General features: G+C 45.9%; 1 protein-coding gene across 1 annotated transcript in view; it reads right to left on the bottom strand.

Annotated features, from left to right (window-relative positions):
* The window catches only part of LOC142451683 (maestro heat-like repeat-containing protein family member 1), an 82,938-nt gene that overhangs the window by 46,677 nt on the left and 11,436 nt on the right, over positions 1-24,825 (bottom strand). The window contains 9 exon segments of the mRNA XM_075553390.1: positions 4,404-4,511; positions 5,157-5,209; positions 5,712-5,871; positions 6,662-6,771; positions 7,279-7,423; positions 8,431-8,562; positions 13,318-13,391; positions 19,912-19,990; positions 20,544-20,642. Of these exon segments, the coding sequence (XP_075409505.1) occupies positions 4,404-4,511; positions 5,157-5,209; positions 5,712-5,871; positions 6,662-6,771; positions 7,279-7,423; positions 8,431-8,562; positions 13,318-13,391; positions 19,912-19,990; positions 20,544-20,642 (960 nt within the window).

The raw sequence follows: 24,825 nt of genomic DNA, 5'->3' as shown, positions 1-24,825 counted from the left end.
ATGACAATCTCATGGGTCTGGGGCTCAAGCACTGGGAAGAGAGAGCTGGATTTCCAACTCCTCTTCGATGCCATGCTGACGAAACGTTCTCTGACACACATTCTTCCCTCGTTCGACTAGGTCAGTGGTTCTCCACCTTCCTCATGCCGCGACCCTTTCATACAGTTCCTCATGTTGGGGTGACCCCCCCAACCATAAAATTGTTTTTGTTGCTACTTCATCACTGCCATTTTGCTACTGTTATGAATCTGGCGACCTCTGTGAAAGGGTAGTTCCATCCCCAAAGGGGTGGTGACCCACAGATTGAGAACTGCTGAACTAGGTAAGAAAAACTGTCCTTAAACTTGTATCCGTCAGCTTCCCAGTGGGAATAGTATAATGATCTTTATGCTCGCTTGGAAGCCCTGTGTGGTTGCCAACAAAAAGGCTGGGGGTTCAAGTCCACCCCGGGGTGTCTTGGAAGAACAGCTTGGGGGACGAGGTCTAGCAAGGCAATCTTCAAAAACACTTTGGAGCTAAGCTCGGGGGAAGCACATGGGTCTGCAGAAGGGGTCACCGTTGTGAGCTGGTGGCCCATACAGATCCAAAGGCCCTTTCTCTTTTAGCTGCAGGCACCAGGTGTCCCCATCTTCAGTCTTCTCTGGGTCCTTGGGTCACGGTGGCCTCTTTGCCTGGTCCTGTGGGGAAGTTTAAAGCTTCCCACTTAAAAAACAAAACAAACAAACAAAAAAACTTCCCACTGGCCTTCTTGCCCCATAGCCACCATGGAAGCCTGCCATCAGCGACAGACATGGGTGTGTTGGATAAAAAAGACCACCACCACCCTCTCTCATCAAAGCTGGATCGAGCCTACGGTGCGGTTTCCACACTGAGCTCCCCGGGACCAGACGGAGACCAGCCTTCTCAGAAACTCTGTCTTCTCAGCTGCTCCTTCCTTCCCCAGCTTCTCCTGGAAGCCCTTGCACAAGACGCCCTGCCTCCAGCTCTGCTTCGAGGAAACCTGGCCTGGGATTCTGACTTTACTGCCTAGCTAGGTGGCCTCTTGACCGTTTCCCCAGGACTGAGACTGTCCATGCTAAAAGCAGGGCAAACAGAGCTGGATGAAGAACACAGCTCTCGCTCTCACTCCCAGCTCCCCGCCTGGGCTGAGTGGACACGCCCTTCTGTTTCTACACTAGCTCATCACCCTGATGATAGTGGCACGTTTCCTTTTGGAGCAGACAGTGTTTCCCCAAAAGGCCGGGACTGCGACTTTCATATGCGTCTCCTGCATCGAGCACAGTGCCTGGTCCACTGTTGACACCCAGCCCATCTTTTTACAAAAGGTTTGGGTTTGTTTTGTTTTTTATTCATTTTATTGGGGACTCTTAAAATTATTGTCACAATCGTTACATCGCTTGCATCAGGCCAATTTATACATATGTTGCCTTCATTCTTTTCTATTTACTTCATTTATTTTCTATTGAGCCCTGATATCAGCTCCTCTTTCCCCCCTTCCCCCCCCTCATCACCCCTTAATAGATTGTACATTGTTATTGTTTTCATCTCACACTGACTGCTGTCTCCCTTCCCCCATGTTTTGTTGTTCTTCCCCCTGGAGAGGGGTGCATGGTTATGTGTCGATCATTGCGATCAGTTCCCCCTTCTCCCGTCCTCTCCCCTTCTTCCCCCTACCCTTCTGGAATCAATATTCCAACTCCTGTGCCCAGCTATTAAAAGATACAGCATCTGGGGTCATAAAGGCTTGAAGTTACACGAGCCTCCATTCAGCAGAGAAGCAACAAGTCCCCATGGAAGAAGCACACGGCTGGTGCGATCATGAGGAATCAGAAGGACTGGGTAATAGGCATCAGCAGATACATAACAAACAAATAAAAACATATTTTGAGAACGGGGGTGGGGTTTGGAACAGGGATCCAAAGCCCATCTGTAGACAATGGGACAATCCCCCCACAGAGGGGTCACAGGGAAGGGATAAGTCAACCAAGGTACAGTAAAGCATCGATGAAACACACTATATTCCTCTGGTTCCTTGAGGCTTCCTCACCCCCCACTACCATGACTTCTCAATTCAGACTAGACCAGCCCATCTTTCTAAACACTGAGCTCATAAATTCAGAATCCCTGCTCGTCTAGCTTTTGTATCCTCTGTGGACCACTCACTAAGTTGGTTGACCTACAGAAGTTGCCTCATAAAGATGATTCACATCAAACTATGTTGACAACCCCCCTTCCCTCAGAAGAATGCAGTTCAGAAGACAACACTGGGGTTACAGCCTGGGGAGAGGGGTGTACTGGATTAGAGCACACGGGAGAAACACAAAGGGATGGAGAAGAAGGAGAGAACATCCTGGCCCACCAAGCCCCTGGGACGATGTTCCTGCTCAGAGCAGACAACGCGTGGGGAGGACCGTAGGGCTGACCTCACCACGGGACAGGGTGTCCCTCACTGAAGCATGGCGCTGCGGGGGACAGCACTGGAGACACAGTGCAGGAATAGTGCATGGTCTGGCCCATCATGCTGGGGCCAGGTACTGAGGGCATGCAGCAGGGGGAGCAGAGTGATGAAACGCCCGGGGAATACCAAAAACAGACTTGGGAGACAGAGTGTGTTACCCCATCAGACTCAACTGGAAAACACTCATAAAGGCCAACAAACAGACCTTGAACTATTTATGGGATCAGGTTTCAAGCATCTAAGACCCAGAACAAAACCATATCCAAGGTGAATGTGGGGGGGGGGGCATGGGGTGGAGACTCAATGCCCATGTGTAGACAATTGGACATACCTTCACAGAGGGGTCACAGGGAAAAGGTGAGCCAGTCAGGGTACAGTATAGCACCGATGAAACACACAACTTTCCTTTAGTTCTTTGGTGCTTCCTTCCCCCACTATCATGACCTCAATTCTACCTTACAAATCAGATTAGAGACCAGAACATGCACACTGTTACACATAAGAGTCCGAAACACAGGGAATCCAGGATAGATAAACCCCTCAGGGCCAACAAGGAGAGTAGAGATACCAGGAGGATTAGGGGAGGGTGGGAGGAGGGGGGGGAATTGATCACAAGGATCAACTATAACCCCCTCCCAGAGGGACAAATAACAGAAAAATGGGTGAGGGGCGATGTAGGACGAAGTAAGCTATGGAAAACAATCTATAACTTATCAAGGGTTTGTGAGGGAGGGTGTGTGGGGGAGGGAAGGGGAAGAAGTGGGGAGCTGATATCAGGGGCTCAAGTGGGAAGAGAATGTTTGAAAATGATGTTGACATATGTGCAAATGTGCTTGACACACTGGATGTGGTAAGAGATGTAAGAGCCCCCAATAAAAGTATTTTAAAAAATTAATGAAGCAAGTCACCTTCCTTGGAGACGAAGCCTCTGGCAGAGAGAGATGTGTGGCTGGGGGACAAGACAAGGAGATGAGACATGAGAACCCACACAGGTCAGTGTCCGTTCTACCTACTAATAACCGGTTCAAGACGAAAGCCTGACGGCTACCATTCTTTCACAGGCAGATTTACTTAGTCCTTTGAATTTACAAATCGCTTTCACAGGGGCCCCCTCTTGATTGATCTTCATTCACGCTCCGAGGAGGGAGGTCGAAGTTCTTTTTGCCACTTCCTGAGTGAGGAACAGAAGAGATCAGACACTTGACCCGGATCCCATGGGAAGCAAATGGAAGAGGCGGGGCCCGCACCAAGCAGACCATGAGCGCTGTGCAGGAAGGGGCCGCTTCTTTCTCAGCTCTGGTCCCAACACCAGACGAGGTCCCTAAGCCATTGTCCAGAAACCAGTTGTCCTCAAGTCACGTGTAACTCGGACACCTCACGGGTCCGAGGAGAACGGTGCTCCGTGGGCGATTTTTCAAAACGAGATCGCCAGGCCTCCCTTTGGAGGCACCTGGAGGCGGACTCAGACCTCTAACTTCGAGGTGAGGAGCCGAATGCGTGCGCATACGCGTGCACGCCCGCTCGCCACTCTTTAATACAGTTCCTCGTGTTGTGGTGACACCCCCCCCAACCATAAAATTATTTTCATTGCTACTTCATTACTCTCTTTTGTGACTGTTATGAATTGGGTGACCTCTGTGAAAGGGTCACTGGATCGCCATAGGGTTAAGAACCGCTGATTGAAATTAAGTTGCTGAAATCTCTCACTCAGGTCACCACCCACGTAGCATCTCCACTAGGTGACAGAAACAGGTAGGAGGCTCAGTGAAGGCAGGACACAGCAAAGTCCTTGAGAGAGCCTAAAACACGAACCAGTGGTGGTACCCTATTGACCTTGGGTGATGCCTGACCTTCCAGAGCATCCCTACCACCCTTTCCCAGCACCGCCCTGGATGCCAGCACCCCCCCCTGCTGCTAGGCCCAGCCTGACCACCCTCACACACACCTTTGTCTCCCCGTCACTGCTGAGATTGTTGATCTCGCCCAAGATGTTGATGATGAGTTGTTTCAGCCAGTTGTCATCACTGATGGCCATGAGTGACTGACTTAAAAACTGCGCAGGAAGGGAAGGGGGGTAATCACAGAGGGTGCTGGAAGTTGCGAACCTGTGTTGCCGTGTAAACTTTTCCCGAAGATCCAAGAAACGATCATGGCGGGGAGGAGGGAGTGAAAGGGTTCCTCTCTCCAGGGAACGAGAGAGGACATGTCAGGGACACTGTCTGTAAACAGGGAGCCAGTGTTCACGGTGTGGGAAGAGCTGGGACGCGTGAATGAGGGTTGGTCAGGGCTGGGAAGGACAGTGCAGTGAGTTTACAATGACAGGCATGCCAGCAAACTGCCTATTGGCCTGTCCGGTTGATTTAATTCTGGGAAGCAGGAGTTTCCATTCCCATTTTACAGCTGATGAACATCAGGCCTAGAAAGCTGCCTATCTTACCCAACGATAGACAGCTCCAACTCTGTCCCTTACTCCCCGAGTCAGTGTAGAAGGTGGGGGAAGGCTTAGGATAGAGGCCAACACTCGGGATGCAGGGACCAGGAAACCAGGGTGCCACAGAGAAGTCCCCTGGGGCAGGGAGTTCCCTGGACCGAGGTTTCAGCATCTCCACTTGTTGGGGCCCCTTCTCCCAAAGCTGACAGCGGGTCAGTGTGAGGGGGAAGCCTGTTGGTAGTGAGGCACCTCTTGGGAAGTGCTCACCTGAAGTAGCCTGTTCTCCCACTTCTTCTGATTCAGGTTCCTCTTGGTGTGAACTGTGAAAGAGGAGAGTGTGGGAACCTGCCAACCCCGGTGGCCGTGGCCAGGGAAGAATAAAACAGCATCAGGAGGCATTGTCTTGCGGAATTCTCACAATAATCCCAGAAGGCAGCTGTTCTCCATCTACAGAGATGCTCCTAGAGATGAGCCACTTTCCAGAAGTCACACACACACACACACACACACACACACACACACAGAGCTACTCAAGGTCAGAGGAAAGCATCAAACTGCAGCCTGCCTGGCTCCAAAGCCCACGGTGTCCCCAGGATGCGTCACCCCCAAGAAGGAACATCTCTTGGTCCAGGAACTCAGAAGCCACAATTCCCTGGTCTTTGGCTCCACAGCCCCACAAGCAGAGACGAATGCTATTTCAGAGCCACAGAGCGGCTGCTCTTGGTCCCCCTCACTCACGAAGGGCTCATCCTATCCTCCGGCTTGTCTGGCATCTGCCCCATTTTCCCAGCTCCACTCCTCCCTTCCCAACCAACTTCTCACCATCCAGGATATGCAACAGCTCGGGTATCTCCTTCTTCCAGAGCTGGCCCAGATTTGAGTGGATCACGGGGTGCAGAGAAGTGATAGGGTGCAAGGCATGCAGTAGTCTTAGGGAGCTTGTACCAAGATCATTTTCTTTGTAGGGTTTCACACAAAGCAACTGCGAAACAGGAGAGACAAGCAGAGGAAAGGGGCAGAGAAAGGATTCGAGGGAAGAAACCTAGAGCAAATCTGCAGAATGAAAGAGCTACAACTTAGACCCTCCCAATTCTCTCCCACCTGCTGAACTCCCCAGGGGGCTCCAAGATGCCCTTGGGCCATCACCTCGACTCCGGGGTCAAGTTAACCTACTCTATTTTTCTATTGCTACCTGCATCACTCATTGGTGAGTGGTGACTCCTACACGTTCACAGGAGGGGGAACGAAGAGCGGGAGCACCTCAGGATACGCTGTCTGACCTTCAAGTGTTCATAATGGCCAGCAGCGCTGGGCAGAGAGAGCACTTCAAAGCATAAACTTGCTTTGAAAACGAGGTCCAGAAAGACACAGAGACGTGCTTTTCAAGCTCAACAGCAGCTCGTATTGAGGCCACAGAGTAGGCAGGCCAGGTCCTCCCCACGCCCCGGCCTTCCCCATGCTCCAGACACCCGGACGGCCACCCTTAGGTTTTCGGTTTCCACCCCCTTTCCGCCCAGGTCACCTCTTTCCAGGGCTCTCCTCCTCCCTGGCCCTACCTCCTTAATCCAAGTTCAGTCTGTGCCTGCACGAGAGGGGAGCTCAACTCTGTGGACTGATCGGGTGGATGAATGAATGGATGGATGGGCAGATGGATGGATGGGCGGATGGATGGATGGATGGATGGATGGATGGATGGATGGATGGATGGATGGATGGATGGACAACAGGATGCATGGGCAGATAGAAACACTGCTCATCCCAGCGTCACTTACCACGATATAGGTGAGGACCTTCTGTGGGGAGATGAACTGGGTAGCTACATCAGAGAGGAAAGAAGAGACAGTCAGGGCAAGCTCGGATGCCCAGCCCCCAGCCCCCAGGACTGTGGCGGACAAGGCAGAGCCCAGGCGAGAGGGAGCGCCCAGACAACGGGGTTGTGACATTTTGTTTCTTTCTCATGAAGAAAACCAAATAAAACAAATCAACTGCGTCACCCTATTTTCAGCTTAAATATTTTTTTCAAACCACATTGCTGTGCCCCACCCATGACTCCCACTGGGGCTGGAAGTCAGGGCGGGGTGGGGGCGGGGGGTGCTAGCAGTGAGGGAGGCCAAGAGCTGGAGCCCAGGAAGGAAAGGGTTCAGGAGTGCCCGCATAGTCATGACCGTGTCTTAGCGGCTTTGCATTTCACAGTGAGGACAGAGGCAAGGAGGACGCGCATCGGGAGCTCCAGAGGGGGTTCTTTCCATCCACTATTGCTCTCCTCCACCCCACCCTGACCCACAGACCCCTTCCCTAAGACCCCTGAGTCCTGCCACCCTCCTGCCTCCCCACCCACACAGGCGCAGCTCCCTGGCTGGCCCTTTCAAGTGACCCTGCCTGTACTTACGGCTGAGATGGAAGTTGCTGAGGTAGGGGGTCTGTCCCCGGGACTGGGCCTTCAGAGCCATCTCCAAGACTGTCTTACTCAGGGGCACAAAGGCCATGATGTAGTTGGGGTCGCACACCAGGTTGACCAAGTGGGGAAGGGCCACCTGGCAGGGCACATGGCAAGGGCTTCGAAATCACACACACATAAAACACCTCACCCCATCCCCATCTGGCGAAAATATAACCCAAGCCAGTTGTTTCCATCTCCCGGCAAGCCCACATGTGTCTGTGTGCCCCCAGCAGGATTCACAGTGGTTGGGTTTTTCAGACGTGCTCTCCCAGCCTTTCTTCCAAGGTGCCTCTAGGTGGACCAGAACCTCCCACCTTGCATTTAGCCACTCGGCACATGAACTGTCTGCAGCACTAGAACCAAGGCCTTTTTGAAAATGATAAAAGAAAGGGTTTGATGAAACAGCAGAGCTTCTTGAAATTTGAAATTGGGTGGCAAGCAGTTGCCTTCCATGGAGACCCTTCCAGAGGCGGGAGAAATGTGAAAAGCCAGGAGATGGAGTTTGCTGAGACAGTAGCGCCCATCCCAGGGAGCCCTTCACCCGACTCTGACCCACGCATCAGTGTGCAGGCACCACCAAAGTGGCTATGAGCAGGCTGGGCATAGAAGGCCCTCTATGGTACAGAAGGAACAGAACCGCTTGCTCCAGGATTTTTACAGCAGCCAGAAATTGGCAGAATCAGCCTCAAATGTAAGGCTCCAGACTCCCCATCTCAGAGAAGCCCCCAAGCAATCGAGCTGGTCTAGCGGGAGCTGGGGGAGGTTGGAGGAGACAATACAAAGCGTTTGCTGGAGGTGATGAGGGAATCAGAAGAAAAAGTCTTGTGTGTCAGAGTGGTGATTTGCGGAACCAGAGGGGGAAGGAATTGGGAGGCCTCTTTGCCCCCTGCTGTTTTACCATCTGTAAGATTTTGGAACACGCCTTTTGAATCTCCTCTTCTTTCTGGAGGAAAAGGGAACACTTGAATCAGACACTACTGCTAGCCGAGGGTTTTAGAATCCTGTGGCCCCTCACCCATCACACCAGCCAGACCTTCCGCGTCTTTCCCTTCCACCCCCAGCCCTGTCCTTGCTCCCTCCCATCACTGCCCCTGCACCTGCCTGGCCACTAGTCTCTGAGGACTTAGGGACCATGAGCTTGATGACGTAGTCAATGAGGATGCACCCCTGAGGCAGGGCCAAGTAGTCACACTGAGCCAGGGTCTCCATGAATTGCAGGAGGGGCAACTGCGCCTGTAGAGCCAGAGATTATCACATGGCAGGATGGGAAGGGGCTGAGGGTTGGCCTGCATGACCCCTCTTGTTCCATGTCAGGTCACAGGTCCAGAGCAGGTAAAGCGTGTTCTCCAGGAAGCCAGATCGCCTGACTCCAAGTCCAGTGTGAGTCCTGGCCAGTGTTAGGTCACCATCCACTGAAGTTGACATTCCTCTACTCAGCCCAGAGTTCCAACCCAATTGCCTTCCTACCAACCTCCTGGAGAACATTAAACCCTTAGCTTGTCCATTGCCTCAGACCCCAAACCCACTGCCATTGAGCTGATTTCTACTTATAGGGATCCTATAGGACAGAGTTGCTCCTTAGGGCTTTTGAGACTGTAAATATATATATATATTTAAACCTTTTATTAGGGACTCATACAACTCTTATCACAATGCTTACATGTACATACATCAATTGTATGTAATTATATATTTTAAGAGTCCTTCTCTTTCAGCAGCTTGCCTATGTTTTTCGTATCAGCTATACAGCTACCGTTGTTCCAAATGTGCTATGTTCGCAGAGGGCAAATCTCTATAGCAGCAGCCAGCTTCATTTTCTCCCGAGGAGTATATGCTGACTTTGAACAGCTGATCTTGCAGGTAGAAGCCTAGGGCTGACTTAAGTCACTGTGCCATAGATATTAAAATTGACAGAAGTGTTGAGTGGGGACAGAATCTGAGTCATAAGAGAGGTCCCATGTTCTGTCCTCTTAGGTAAAGCCGGGAAAGGAATCCTGATAAACTCGATGCCCAGTGCTCACAGTCTGGACCATTCACTGACCTTGTGGCTGTTGTAAGCTCCCCGTTGCCTGTTGACTGGTGGGAATCTCGTGTGGTGCAGAGGAGAACTACACTCTATAGGATTTTTAGGCTGTGACTTCCTGGAAGCAAATTGCCGCTCTGTACTTCTGAAGCATGTCTGGGTGGTTTTGAACCATATTTTTAACTTTATAAACAATTTTATTGGGACATAATCTAAATATCATACATTTCAATCATCCAATCATATCACAAAGATAAGCAATCACTGTGCAATTATTGCCACAATCAATTTTTGAGCATTTTCCTCTTTCTGATAGAACTTTTAAAACAGTATTACATTTTAACCTGGTTATAGATACTATAATTGTCTCCACACACTCTGCTCATCCCACGGCTAGTTGCTTCCCTAGACTAGGCTCAGAGGGAAATGATCGGAGGCTTCACCGATGTGTGCACTCTGCTAATGGATTTGGAGCATCCAATGACAACCACAGCCTTCTGCAAAGCAGGTGCTCTCAATTTGAGCTCTGATACCCTTCCTTCCTTTGGATTTGGATTATATTATTTACAGTCCTTGAATCACACAGGCTGGTGTACTTCTTCCATGTGGACTTAGTTGGCACCTCACTTAGATGGCTGCTTGCTTGAAGACAAGCCTTCAAGACCCCAGACGCTATTCTTTCTGCTAGCCAGGCATCGTTGAGTTTCTTTACCACATTTTGCTGTAGCAATCATATCTTCAGTGATCTCTTTATGAGGGCCCTTATCAAGCAAGGCCATGATATAGGAACTAATTGCTCTTAGACTGGGGCTATAACTAATGCGAACCCAAAATTCATTCATATATCTGTGGTTTATATTTGTCTCTGGTTTACCTTAGAGACATCATTGTCATTTTATGTCAGAGAACATTCCCTCATTCTATTGATAGTGTCACTTTAATTTTTTTTTGCTAATGGTAAAGAATTTAAAACACAGTTGAGAAAATGAGACTATACAAGTGTAGGCTGGCTGTGAACCACAATACATGAAAAATTGACTTATACAGATGAAATTCTTAAGTGAGTGGACACTATTTACATAAGCAAAGGGACAAGGGGAAACTTTCTACAATATTCACTGACAGTGGCAGAACCAAACCTACTGGATTTGTACATATCTTAGGAAAGCAAGGAGGGCATATGGTAGTCCAACAACCATCAGTTCTGTACCCTTTGTACAGCACTGGTCTGCTGCTTCGCACACCAGGTAGTTCCGGCCTCAAGTCCAAGGACTACAGATGAGTTTGAGGTAGAGCCCAGTTCACTTAGTGGGGTTTCCACATTGATTCCTTCTGCTGTGGTCTATGAAGGATGTTGTGCACATCAAAAAACAGGGTATAAAGTCTCAGTAGCCTACAGCCCATGGCCTGAGTCACCAGAGGCTGGATAGAAACTAGGTCTAAAGTGTCTAATTAGGAACATGTGGGCAAATAATTGAGCACTGAACCATTTGTGCCACCCAGGGAGTCCTAACCCGAGGAAAAGGACTTTGTTTGTAGGGATGATGCCCTTTGTCCAAGGAGCCCCGGTAACACAATGGTTAAGCACTCCGCTGCTAAGCAAAAGGTTGGCGGTTCAAACCCATGAGCCACTCTGCAAGGGGAAACGCAAGCAGTCAGCCTCAATAAAGATGTGTTGTTGTTGTTGTTGTTGTTATAAAGTGCCATTGAGTTGGTTCCCAGTCATAACAACCTTGCATACAACAATAGCACATATTGCCCGGTCTTGCACCATTCTTGTGGGAAACGAGGCATGGGGAAAGAGTGTATGTGGACAAATTAAAGAAGTCTGGGAGGCCACGATTCTGGGTGGAGGGAGCCTTCACATTTGTGAGTTGGAGAAGAATCCCAGTCACATTCTCCTAATTAAAAATCATCCCCACAATATCCTCCCCTGATAGTCCTACCTCTCACAAGCACAAGGCTGATAACTATCTGGCCAGCAGCTTTATCTATAGGAGCTGACAGGTTGTTATTGTTCTCTATGATCAGGGCAGTCACTCCCCTCTACCTGCCCCAGCACTGGTGTTAGGTAACTCCCTGCAATGAACTCAGGGACATCGAGGTCAGGACACTGCCCACCTTGTTATGTATGTGGTTGTCTGTAGCTAGGGGAGCTTGCATGCTCCAAGACTATGTAAGTTGGTGAAAGAATACACTCCCCCTTCCTCCCCCCGCCCTCTCGGGACTGGCTTCAAGGAGGAGGTGAACACCTAAACACTTTTGTCTGTCTTTTTACTTATTCTCTTTAGTTACACAACTGTCCCTTAGGACTCATCTGGTTGTGGGCTGGCTCCCACACATTCTCACAGGCATTGCTATGTCTGAGCTCAGTGTTGCAGCCACTGTGTTGTTCTGTCGTGTTGGAATCTTCTTCTTTTACTGACTCTCTATTTTAGCAATCTTGCTATCCTTCTCCAAGGACTTGTCCCTCCCAATAAAGAGACAAGTCTTGCCATTCTTGCTTCTAAGGAGCATTCTGGCTGTATTCTTTCAAGGCAGATTGGTTCGTTCTTTGGGAGTCCATGGTTTCGTCCATGTCCTTCACCAATACCATAATTCAAATGCGTCCTTTCTTCCCCTTATTCTTCTTTATGCATTATCCAGCATTTGCATGAGAATGAGGCAGTTTACTTGGGTCAGGGGCACTCTAGTTCTCCAAGTGACATCCTTTCTTTTTTAACACTCTAAAGAGGTATTTTGTGGCAGATTTACCCAATTTGACACATCATTCAATTTGACAGCTGCTTCCATGGGCGCTGAGTGTAGATCCATATGAAAGCAATCTTTTCAGTCCCAGGTTTGGCACCAAAAAACAAAAGGAATCTTTGACAACCTCAACAGTTTCTCCGGTTTCCATGAAGGGCTGTAGCCTTGGAAGCCATATGGGCTTCCTGTCCTGTAAACCAAGCCAAGCTTGCTTCCATCGAGTGGGTTCTAATGCACAGTCACTCTATAAGACAAGGCAGAACTCACCCTGTGGGTTTCCAAGACAGGAACTCTTTATGGGAGTAAACAGCCTCATCTTTCTCCCACAGAGCAGCTGGTGGTATCATACTGCTGACCTTGTGGTTAACAGCCCAACTTGTAACCACCATGACACCAGGGCTTCTACTCTATCCTTTAGGGTAGCTATAAGTTGGAATCAACTAGATGGCAAAAATCTGTTGGTGGTAGTGGTGGTTTTTTAAATCATTTACTTGGGGACTCTTACAACTCTTAGCACAATACGTACATCAATTGTATCAAGCACATTTGCACATATGTTGCCATCATCATTTCAAAACATTTTCTTTCTGCTTGAGCCCTTGCTATCAGCTCCTCTTTCTCTCCCCCCCCCATGAACCCATGATAAATGATAAATCACTATTATTTTCATATCTTACACCACCCGCTGTCTCCCTTCACCAACAGGTTTTTATGGACCACTGTCCTTGGTTTGTCACTAAAAACTACTGATCCCCTGCAGCAGCAGTCCCAATGCTTTGTTCTGCATTTCAGAGCTAGATGTGGTCTCTGCTGCCTCCAACCTGGCTGGGCCAGACAATTACCCATGGAGTTTCTTTAAAAGGCTGTTTCTCCGACCCTAGCCCAGACCTAATATTTAGGTTTTGTCTCCAAAGGAAGCTGTTCTCAGCGGGGAGAATTAGGATTCTTAGGGCTCTTGGGCCAACAGGAACTCCACAGGTGTTCACTGAAAGGTTCAGAAAGGACTAGGAACCCCTTCTTCACTTCTCAAACCCTCTGTGACTTTGAATAACACAATTGCAACCCAAGGGCAGGGGTCTCAGCCAAGAACTGGCTTCATTTGGGTGCCCTACCTCTCCTCCTATTACCCAGCACCTTCCCCCTCTCCATTTTACATGACTTCAAGATATCCAGAAAGCAACTGTCTTCCAAACCCCCACCCTGAGCTCTCTGCTCACCACTGGGAAATCTTCCTCAATCAGAGTGACGACGGACTTTATCACCTCATTCTTCAGTGTCTTTGTTTGGGGCACTAGAGAAAAGACAGATACATGGTTGGAGGTCACCTTCACCTCATCTCTACTGCTACTGTAAGAGACATAAGAAGGGCGACAGACATGTGAGAAAAAAATCTAGATATAGTTCTGATCTTCAGAAGCTCTGTGATGTCCCAGAGGTTATCTCAGGCATCCCTCTGCCTTCAACCCATGCTGAAGCTGACTAGACTAGAGTGAAAGTAACCTGCAATACCACTTTGTTCAAATTTGCATTTGAACTTCACCCCCAACCCCAGTCTCTCATGGCTGCCCACACAAACTTATCTTTGCAGCCAGCCCTCCTCCCCATCCTATATACATATCGACCTTTAGAACTGGGTCAATGGTCTTTTAAAATGGAAACATCTTCTCTTTTTCCACTGTTATAATCTCTTTGCCTGGCCTTAGTTCCATTCCTACATAAAATGTAGCCCAGTTCCTCTGATTGATCCTTGTTAAATACTACCATGATCTCATTTATGCACCTTATTTCCCATCGTCTTACATTGTTGTGCTATGCAAATAGCTTCATCTTCCTTGCTTAGTATTGAGCCCTTCAAGGATAGGGGCCATTTCTTATTCATTTCTGTATTCTCAGTGCCTTGCACTAGACACATCATGCATGACTGGAGCTGAATTCTATTCTGCATAGAAGACAGCCATGATAATACCTATGCACCCAATTAAAAAGTTTCAGAATACATAAATCAAATTTTAACAGAAAAGACGAGATAAATAGGAAACTCTATAATAGTAGCAGGAAGGACAGGATAACTAGAAATAAACCCAACAAAGACACAAAAGAATTAAAAACACAATCAAACAACTTGAACATGTACAGAACACACTCTCCAACAATAACACGGTATGCATTATTTTTCTAGTGCACACATGGAACGTTCTCCAGAATGGGCCATATGTTGATCCACAAAGCAAACTCAACAAATCTAAGAACCTTGGAAACTAGAAAGCATCTTCTCAAATCACATTGCCATGAAAATAGAACTAAGCAATAGGAAAAAGTTCAGTGCATAGAAATTGAATAACATCCTATTTAAAAACTGAGAGGTAAAATAATTAGAAATAAAAAATAAAACCATAAAATTCCTTGAATCAAATGAGAATGAAAAGATAACATACCAAAGCCTTTGGGGCCCATCCAAAGCAGTGCTCAGAGGGCAATTAATGCAATAAATGCCACATCGAAAGAAACAAAATTAGAAAGAGAAGCACTAAAAATAAACTTACAGCCACCAGAACAACAGAAATAATAAAGATTAGAACAGTGATAAAGAAATTAGAAAACAGAAAAACAACAGAATCAACAAGATAAGGAGATGGTTCTAGAAAGAATTTAATTGATAAAAATCAATAAAACACTGGTAAATCCAATAAGGGAAAAGGAGAAAATGAAAATGTGACACAAATAAGAAATGAAATGATGACATCACAATAGAATCAATGAAAATAAAAAGAATAATAACAGAATACTTTAAAGAACTGCATTCCCACAAATTAAAAAACCCAGGCAAAACGTCCAAATTTCTAGAAGCACACTACATACCCAAACTAACATGAACACAAGTAGAATTGACCTGTAATAAAGAGTAAATTGATCAGGCTATTATCAACTAAATCTGGGCTCGGACCGCTTCCTGAGGCACTAGAGGAAAGGCAGAGACATGGTGGGGCCACCTCTATCTCATCTCTAGTGCTGTAGGAGACATAAGAAGGAAGACAGACATATGATGTCTACAAATCATTCATAGAAGACTAGACATCCATTCTAATCAAACCACTCCAGAAAGGATGGAAAACCCAAATTCATTTTATGGAGCAAACATAAGCCTGTTACAGAAATAAAGCAAAGATATCACTAAAAAGAAAATTATAGGCCAATAATCTTCATGAACACAAACACCAAAACCCTGGCCAATAGAAACCAGCCATATAAAATAATAATAATACATCATGACCTAATGGAATTCATGCCAGGTGTGCAAGGATGGTTCAACATTAGAAAAACAATGAACAATCCACCACACAAATAAAACAAAGGAAAAGAACCACGGGATCATATTGATCAATGCAGAAAAGGCATTTGGCAAAATTCAAACTCCTATTCCTGATTTTTAAAACACCCAACAAAATAGGAACAGAAAAGAAAATCCTCAACATCATTATGAGCTTATATACAAAACCAATGGCTGACTTTCTCAATGGCGAGAAACTGAAAGCATTCTTCTTGCAAATGGGAACCAAACAAAGATGCATTTATCACCACTCCCTTTCAATGTGGGCCCAAACATGAGAACAGGTGTAAAAACGGCCCAGAACCAGTTGATGTTCTGTTACGTTGAACATAGGACTGCTGTGAGTTGGAACTGATCTGACATCACCTAACAACAACATTCAATATTATGCTGAAAGTCTTAGCCAGGACTGTAATACAGGGAAATTAAAGACATCCAAATTAGCAATGAAGAAGAAAAATTCTATTTTGCAGATGGTATGGATCCTATACACAGAAAGGCTCAGGAAGATAATCATTGGAATTAATCAAAAGTACCATCAAGACGGCAAGGCACAATATCATCATACAAAAGTCAATAGGATTCCCTTATATTGACAAAGAAAGCTCTCAAAAGAAAATTAATAAAACAACACCATTGACAATAACCACCCCCCAAAATGAAATACTTAGGAATAAACCTAATCAGGGAGTTAAAAGACCTATATAAAGAAAATTATAAACATTACTTCGAACAAGAGACCTACAGAAATTGAAGAATACATCATACTTGTGGATAGGAAGACTTAGCATAGTGAAAATAACAGTAGTACTTAAAGCAGTCTGCAAATACACTGCAATCCTGATCCAGATTCCAACATTGTTCCTTAAAGAGGTAGAAAAATGAGTCCCTAACTTTATATGGAAAAATAGGCTCTGGATAAGCAAAACACTATGTGTTTTTTTAAAATTTTTTAAGTAAACGGCCATTCACTTCCTGATCTTAAAACACTGTCACTGGCTACAGGTTAACTTGGGTAAAGGGGAAAGCAATATACAATAAGAGCGGTGTAGCCGGAATATGGCTAGAACTTGGATATAAATCAAGGCTTTAAGGATGCACATTCAGGTCAGCATGTTCTGCCAAGGGATCATGTTGATGCTCAAGGAAATGCAAACATTCCGTGTGTGTGTGTGTGTGTGTGTGTGTGTGTGTGTGTGTGATTCCTGGTGTTTGTTTGGTCTTTGTTCTTTGCTTTATAGGTTGTATATTTACAGCACCAGATGACTTGTTTTCGTAGATAATGGAGTTTTGAAAAAGTCATTTTTTAGACTTAAAAATAATTTGAGTAAATGTAACCAGTCACTTATTCCTAAACTTGACCATGAATAAATAGAAAGGACACAGCTCAGTTCCTTGGTACATGCCTGAGCGAGCTGTAGCCCTATGCTCTTTGACAGATTAATTCCATTCCTCTGTGGCTCCGTTCATTTACAACAGAGAGGGTTTGGTAAAAACAATATTAGAGGCTGGGGAACACACTGGGGGGAGTGCAAGAGTTCAAGGCAGTCGAGGTAAACACTTACATACACAATCCTATAATAAAGGGATCTATAAGTAGGTACTTGGATTGACATGCAGGCTCAGTGGGTGTGGTAAGGAGTCTGGGAGTATACTCACAAAAGTATAAAGGGTTGGCTATGTATCTTTGATGCAAATATATCCATGAATGGGGTGGAGCATATCCTGGGTAAAGTTATGAAACTATCTTGGATATAACCAAATGTAACCTTGAGGGAATGAGTTGCTGAGTCTGGGCAATCAAGACTATAATAGATTGGTATAACCCCACGGTCAATTGATAAAATATAGTCCACAAAGGCAATATTCTACACCCTGCTTTTGTCAATAATAACAGGTTTTAAAGACTTGTGAGCAGCCATATAAGGGTGAAATTATTGGTTTCTCCCTGTCCAGATGAAAGAAGATTCATGAAAGTCAAGCAAAGACACATGGAAACATTTAGTCCAATGGACGAATGGACCGCATGAGCATCAAGGCCCTGAGATCAGAGGAACGAGATGGTGCCCAGCTTTCACTACCACTGGCTCTGAAAGGGCATTTCAAAGGTCTTGGATAGAGTGGGAGAGAAATGTGGACTAAAACTCAACATCTAACAGAAGTCAGGCTTGCTGTTCAGATGGAGACTGTTGGAACGTCTAAGACTCTGGTTCTCAGTCCCCCTTCATGTCTGGAATTGCCCTTACCCAGTGGCTCAATTGTCAGCCAAACAATAAACCAAAAACTTCAAACTAAGCTTAGTACCATCAAGTCAATTCCGGCTCATAGCAACCCTACAGGCCAGGGGAGAACTGCCCTTGTGGAAGTAGACAGTCCCAGTTTGTGCTTGCACCACCTGCTTCCAAAGAAAATGTATCTAAATGTGGGTCTGCAACCAGAGGGCGGCAGTCCTCCCAGTAATACACGGGCTTCGGTTGGACTCGTCAGGGGGCCTTCCAAGAAAAGGACTTTCTATTTTTCTGTGTTTGCAATCAAGGCTAATAGCTGACTTTTAATGAGCATCTCCCCAAATCATGGACGTTTGCAACAAGTTTACAGGAAAGGTGACCTCATCAAATAACAGTTTCCAGATGGACCAAGTGTTCTAAGGGTGATCAGGAAGACCTCAAAGATGAATTCAGAGCAGAGAGGTCAGCTCCAAAAGCTATGGCCATCATTTGATTTTTGTGGATTTTGAAGGGCAACGACAACCATGGGGTCTTATCACGAAGAGGCTGTAAGAGAATTGGAAACTACATTGGTGAGAAAAAGGCCAGGAAGGTTGAGTCAAGGATTTTGTTTTTCATTATAAGGCTTTGCTCATTCTTGGAGGGTAGCAAAGGCGGTCCTGCAAGAATTCTGTTGGAAAACCTTACCCTGCTACCCCATTTACCCTACAGCCCTGGTTTTGCCCCTGCAGACTTCTTTTCATTGCTAAAATTCAAAGACCATTTCAAAGGAACATGACTCCAATCCTTTAAGGAGGCCAAAGCTGCTGCTTTGATTTCATGTAAATCAAAGAGCACAGAGCCCTGTAGGGAAGGGTTAGCGAGATGGAAACACCACATTCAGAAATCTGTAGACCTAGATGGAGGGCACGTCTAGAAAAATGAGTTCATACTTTGGTGTCTCATTGCAAGACTTTTTTACTTACCCTTATAGACCACCAGGCCTTTCTTCAGATTTGTCTCTAGGTGGACTTGAACCTCTATCACTTAGCAGCTAAGGAGGTAAACCATTTTCAGCACCCAGAGAACACCACCGCCCCCCCCTCAAAAAAAACCACCTTAAAACCAAAAAACAACCCATTGTAAATAGCCTTTCTTTCTCCCACAGAATGGCTGGAGGGTTTGAACCACCGATTTTGCAGTAAGCAGTCCAATGCTTCCCCAACAAAGACACCAGCTCTTCTTTAAAAAACAAACAAACCTTCAAGGTAGGCACTGTTTCTGTTTCCACTTACCAAATAGAGGTCCAAACTCAAAGTAATTTGCTCATTAGTAAGAAAGAAGCAAGTCAAGATTTAAACCCACACAGTTTAGTTCTACAAAGCGTCCTTTTAACCAGTGCGCTCGATTCCCAAAAGCAGGAGATCTCCTAGGAATGAAGATCAAATCCTAAAGCCCAGGACCCCGTTCCCACTGACCTTCCCAGAAGACACACTTGAAGATTGTGAGAGCTGTTGGTAATCTGATTGGCTCCCGGGACTTCAGTGCTTCTTGCAGGAAGGTCACTATCTCTTCGGTGTATAACTTGGCTATCAGAGGCATAAATACAAGGAATGTGTTTGAGTGGTAGGAGATGGGTTGTAGTAAAGCATCTGTCTAGCATCACGGACCCCATAGGCTGTATAAATTTAGGACCCTAGACGACAGAATAGATCGGATGACCAGGTCTGTTCTCTGATAGGGCTGCAAGAGGACTCAAAACTGCTGGCCATTTGGTTAGCAGCCAAGAACGTAACCATCGTGCCACCAGGATACATTGGAATCGAGAAAAGGAAGGTGGAAAAAAGAGACCCAGTGTTTGTCCAGCACTTACCAGGAGCCAAGCATGGGACCCCTTATGTTTCCTTCCCCGGCCCTACCATGTGTCCATCCCCCAACCCCACCCCTGCCATGCCCGCCCCTGACATTGGTTCGCACCTCTCACCATCGCCTTTCTGAACTGTGGAATCACCACGGAGAAAGAGAAGTCAATCACAGGTCAAAGAAGTGGGAACCAAAGAGATGTGGGCAGACCAATGTTGATGCCCTTCAAAATTAATTTAATTTCAGGCAAGTTTCACATAAACCTCTCTGGTATTCACGGATGGCATGGTTTCATGGAAGACCCACACTCACTGCCTAAGAGAAACTAAGCCCCTACCCCACTGCAATCCAGGAAGAGACAAAGTGATCCTGAGTTCTCCCAGGGCCTGGACGAGGGAAACGAGTTCACTTACTCAGGGTATAGAAAGCCTTCAGGGCGAAGCTGTAGTTCTGCACTGCGTGAGGATCTGAGTTGTTGACTTTTTCACTCACCTGAGAGGAAACCAGGAACATCAGTCCTGGGAGGCACCAAGCCAGCGTCCCTGGCTGTAGATGGGAACAGGGAGCCAGGAAGAGTGCTGGGCTTGACCACAGAAGAGCAGAGGTCCACATTCCCAGCCCCAAAGGGAAAAAGACAAGGGACCAACAAGTTAAAGATGTGGAATGTATTCGTCTCCTATAAAATGCCCAGTTGTCTTCTCTTAGTCCAGGCTGCAGCAGCGAAGACCTGGCATTTCCCAGAGGCAGGGTGGGAGCAGCTAGAACGTCTTGCCCTTTCCCCAGAGATTAGGAGGAACAGAAAAGACCTGTGGCCCCAAGACACTGAGACGTGTCCACTGTGCCTCACAAAAAACAGCTCAGTCTGTGCTCAGAACCCGAGAGTTGCCCATGCAGAGCAAGTCTGAGGTGTGTGTGTTTAGGGTCACCAGGTTTAAACACCTGTGCTGTGTGGGAGTGTGTGACCTGGCTGGACTGGGAAGGCTGTCTATCCTCTCCAGAGAGTGAAAGACTTAACACAGGATCCTTCTGGCCCCACCACACTCACCTGTTTGAACAGCATGCCTACAATGTTTTCCAGTTGTGAGGCCAAGTTTATCCCGCCGCTGCCACTGACAGCCAGAGCACCCAAAAGTTTGTAAATACACTGTGAGAACAAGAGCAAGGTCAGGGTCCCTCTGCTCAGAGCTCTCTTCAAGAATGGGTCCCGCCAAGAACATCTCATACCCGTGCTCGGACCTTGGCATGGGAGACTCAAAGGTGATTTCTTCCCGATCTAATACGACCAGGACTTGTCCTTCGGGCCTAGCCCAAGAAACTACCTGGATTTCCAAATGATCCCGCCAATTGGGTAGGAACTTTGAGGGAAACCCCATACTGCTGGTAAATACGCAATGGCAAAGCCAGAGCTGGTTGTATTGTTCTCAGACTTCAAAGTAATGAAAACCAAGGTTAAAAACCTGAATACTTATTTGCCTGGTGGAGTCAATTGCTTTGTGAACTGCTTGTACTGTTGATCTGAAAGCCCAGAGGGAGGGCTTAGCATGACCCGTTTGCACAGGGAGAAACAAGCCCTGGGATTTTTTAGCAGCTTGCTTGAATGTAAGTGACATATGATAAGCTGCACATATTGAAAGTGTACAGTTTACTACATTTTGACAAACATATATATATATATATATATATATATACATATATATCTGTGAAATTATGACCACAGCTAAGATAATGAGCATATCCATTATCCCCAACAGTTTCCTGTTGCTTCTTTGTAGTGCCACCCTCCTACCTTCTAGTGCCTTTGGTCCTGTGGCCACTGCAGATCTGCCGCTTAACTCTGAGGCCTTTCCAAAGTGGTTGTGCCAGTTTCATTCAAATAGATGGGCAGTGCTATCTTAGCATGATTTAACTTCCACTTTCCTAATGTCTAGATGGTGGTGAGCTACTTTTCATGCGCGAATCTGCCCCTCGTATATCTTATTTGGTGACGTATGTGTTCCCATTCTTTTTTTGTGCTGATAGTTCAAAATCACAATGTTCTACCTCCTACTTTGGTGAGTAGTGTCTGGAGGAAAGGTGAAGGAGGAAAATGGAAAGATAGATAGAAACAACTCGTCCTGTGGACTAATCGAGCACACAGACATCAGTCTCCACAACCTGAGATCAGAAGTACTAGATGGTGTCCAGCTACAGCCAACTGCACTGCAATGAATCACGTCAGAAGGTCCTAGACAGAGTGGGAGAAAAATCTGAAACAGAACTAAAAATCATAAAGGAGGCCAGGTTTACTGGTCAAATAGACTGCTGGGACCCCCAAGGAAATGGCTTGTAGTCAGCCGTCAGGTCTGGAACGGAATTCACCCGTGTTGGAATAATCAACCATTTAAGGTCTAAAGGGCCGCCGTGACCCAAGGACAAAGTTCAACAGGGTTAAGAAAGAAGAATGGAAGCAGGGAACAGAGAGAAAGTGGGAGAAGTAATGGTACACTGAGATTGCAATGGATTGGTTGGAACAAAGTCTATAGGAATTGTTGAATGTAAAACTGTTGATTTGCTTTGCTCTATAAACCTTCACTTAATTCACAATGAAAAATTTAAAATGCTTTTACCTGGTTTGAAAGGCAATTTTTAAGTCAAATATTGAGAGTTCTTTATATATCCCCAAGATATATATGAGTAAGAGCCCTGGTAGGGGGATGGTTACAGTGGGGCAGCTACCTACAAGGCCTTTCTACTCCCTTAGAGAGGCAGCTCCACCCTGTCCTAACGGGTCTCTGAACCGGCCTTGACTTCATGGCAGTGAGTTCAGTTTGTTTGGGACACATGTGACTTGCAAATGTTTTCTCCTACCCTGGGGTTTGTTTTCCATTCTCTTAATGGTATTTTTCCAGGAGAAGTTGTTCCTTTTGATGAAGTCTAATGTATCCATGTTTTTCATTAACAGCTTGCGTTATTAGTGTTTTATCTAGGAAATCTTTGCCTAATTCAAATTTCCCCTAAGTTTTCACCTGGAACTGTCGTGGTTTTCAGGTTAACATTTAAGTCCATGATCCACTTAGGTTAATTACTTAAAACGTTTATCATATATATTTTGTTTCAGCTCATCCACTGCAGTCCTTCAACGTACCATCACTTATCTCACTTCCTTCCTGTGTTTCTGGTTTCCATTTCTCCTTCTTTCCCAACCCTCTGAACTTTGTCCTTTGGAAACTGCTGCCCTTTTGACCTGAAATGGCTGATTCTTCTAACACAGGGATGAGTCCCGCTCTAGACCTTACAGTGTAGGCCATATCCTTGGGGACCCTTCGATCTCTATGTGGCCAGTAAATCTGACTTCTTTTATGATTGCTGAGTTCGAGCCCACATTTTCCTCCCACCATATCCAGGACCTTCTGATGTGACACTTCTCAGAGCACTTGGCTGTCGCTGGCACTATCCGGGACTTCCGATCTCAGGGTTGTGGAGACGGATGCTTGGGTGGTCCATTAGTCCAGTGGACTCATCGTTTCCATGTGTCTTTTTATTCCTGTCTCTTTTCTTTCCCCTGGATGGGAGAGATCAATCGCTGCTCCTTAAATGGTTGATCACCAGGCGAAGACCCCATCACTGGCATTTCAGTGACGCATACATTGCATATGCATATTCAAATGTTCTAGGACCATGTGTTGAATAGATTATACTTTCTTCAATGAATCACCTTAGTTTCTTTTCCAAATCAATGTCATACTACTTCGGCAGGTCTGTTTTTGGATTCTATTTAGTGATGGATCTCTTTGTCTATTTTGATGCCAAGATCCCACTGTCTTCATTGTTGTTGTATCATAAGTTGTGTTCTTTTTCTAAATCGTTTTGGCTGCTCCAAGGCTTTGCATTTCCACAGGAATTTTAGAGTCATCTTGTCCATTTCTATTGTTTACAAAAGCCTGGTGACATTTTGGTTAGGCGTGGATTAAACCTACAGATCAATTTGAGAAAAACTAGTATTTTAGCAATATTGAGTCTGAACCATGAACACACGCCATTTATTTAGGTCTTTTTTTTCCCTTTCTTTTCTTAAGATCATTTTATTGGGGGCTCTTATAGCTCTTATAACAATCCATACATCAATTATATTGAGCATATTTGTACATATGTTGCCATCATCATTTCTATTTAGGTAAAAATTTCCCTCAGAAGTGACTTGCAGTTTCCAGTATTCAGGTCTACTTAATTTCTCCAGATTTTATATTTGTTTTATGCTATTGAAATGAGATTTTTATAATTCAATTTCATTTTTAAAATTCAAATTGTATCATAAAATTTCAACGTGGAGTTGCTCATAGCTGATAAATAGAAATACATCTGTTTCTGTATCTTGATTTTGTATCTTGCAATGTTGCTGAATTGACTTATTAGGGTATTTTTGGTTTTGTTTTGTCTTTTGTTTCATTTTATTTTCTAAATAGATGATTGTGTTACCTGGAAATAGAGACCATTTCACTTCTTGTCAATCAGATGCCATCTGTTTCTTTTTCATGACGGCACATTGAGTAGACCAACTGCTCTCAAGTGACCTACTCTAACTGACATTTCTAGATCATTCCACCTGGACAAATATCCTCAGGACATTCCCGTGCTACCACAATCCACTTTCAGGGCTACTGTAAGGACAAGCGGTATTTGCCAAGGTCTGTGAGCAAGCAAGGCCAAGTTCCTCTTCAGCATGGATAGACAGGCTCCTACGGGAGTGCCTGTATTTGCCCAAGTGTCTTTATTGTCCAGGGAGCTGTCAAATCATCCCCGAAGGAGTCATGCTGTTCTTTGGTTTATGTTCCCCAGAGTCTGGGTGTTCTGGATGGTGTGCATGGTTTGAGGAACCCTGGTGGCACAGGAGGGTTAGCACTCAACTGCTGGCCCAAAGGTTAGCAGTTCAAACCCACCAATGTCTTCACAGAAAAAAGATCTGGCAACACGCTTCTGTAAAGAGCGGTCTTGGAAACCCTTTAGAGTGGTTCTTCTCTGTTCTATAGGGTCGCTACCTGTCACGCTCCATTACTAACCCAAAACCAAGTGATGGCATATTCAACCCTCCCCAAGGCACTTCGTAAGATAGACCTGGCCATCTGCTTCCGGCAGGTCACAGTCTTGAAGACCCCGGGCACCAGCCCTACTCTGCACATGTGGGGTTGCCATGGGTCAGAAACAACTCAACAATATGTAACAAGAAAACAGCTGCACCAGAATCTGCTTTGGTTGAGAATCTTTGTCCAAGATGAATGGATCAGCAAAAGAGAAATGAAGTCCTTCTCCCCCCCAAAAAATGCAGTCTTGGGACATGTTACATTTTAGAA

The sequence above is a fragment of the Tenrec ecaudatus genome, chromosome 6, assembly GCF_050624435.1.
Source record: "Tenrec ecaudatus isolate mTenEca1 chromosome 6, mTenEca1.hap1, whole genome shotgun sequence".
Lineage (NCBI taxonomy): Eukaryota > Metazoa > Chordata > Mammalia > Afrosoricida > Tenrecidae > Tenrec > Tenrec ecaudatus.
The sequence above is the reverse complement of the archived record's forward strand: the minus strand, read 5'-3'. Positions and strand labels throughout refer to the sequence as shown.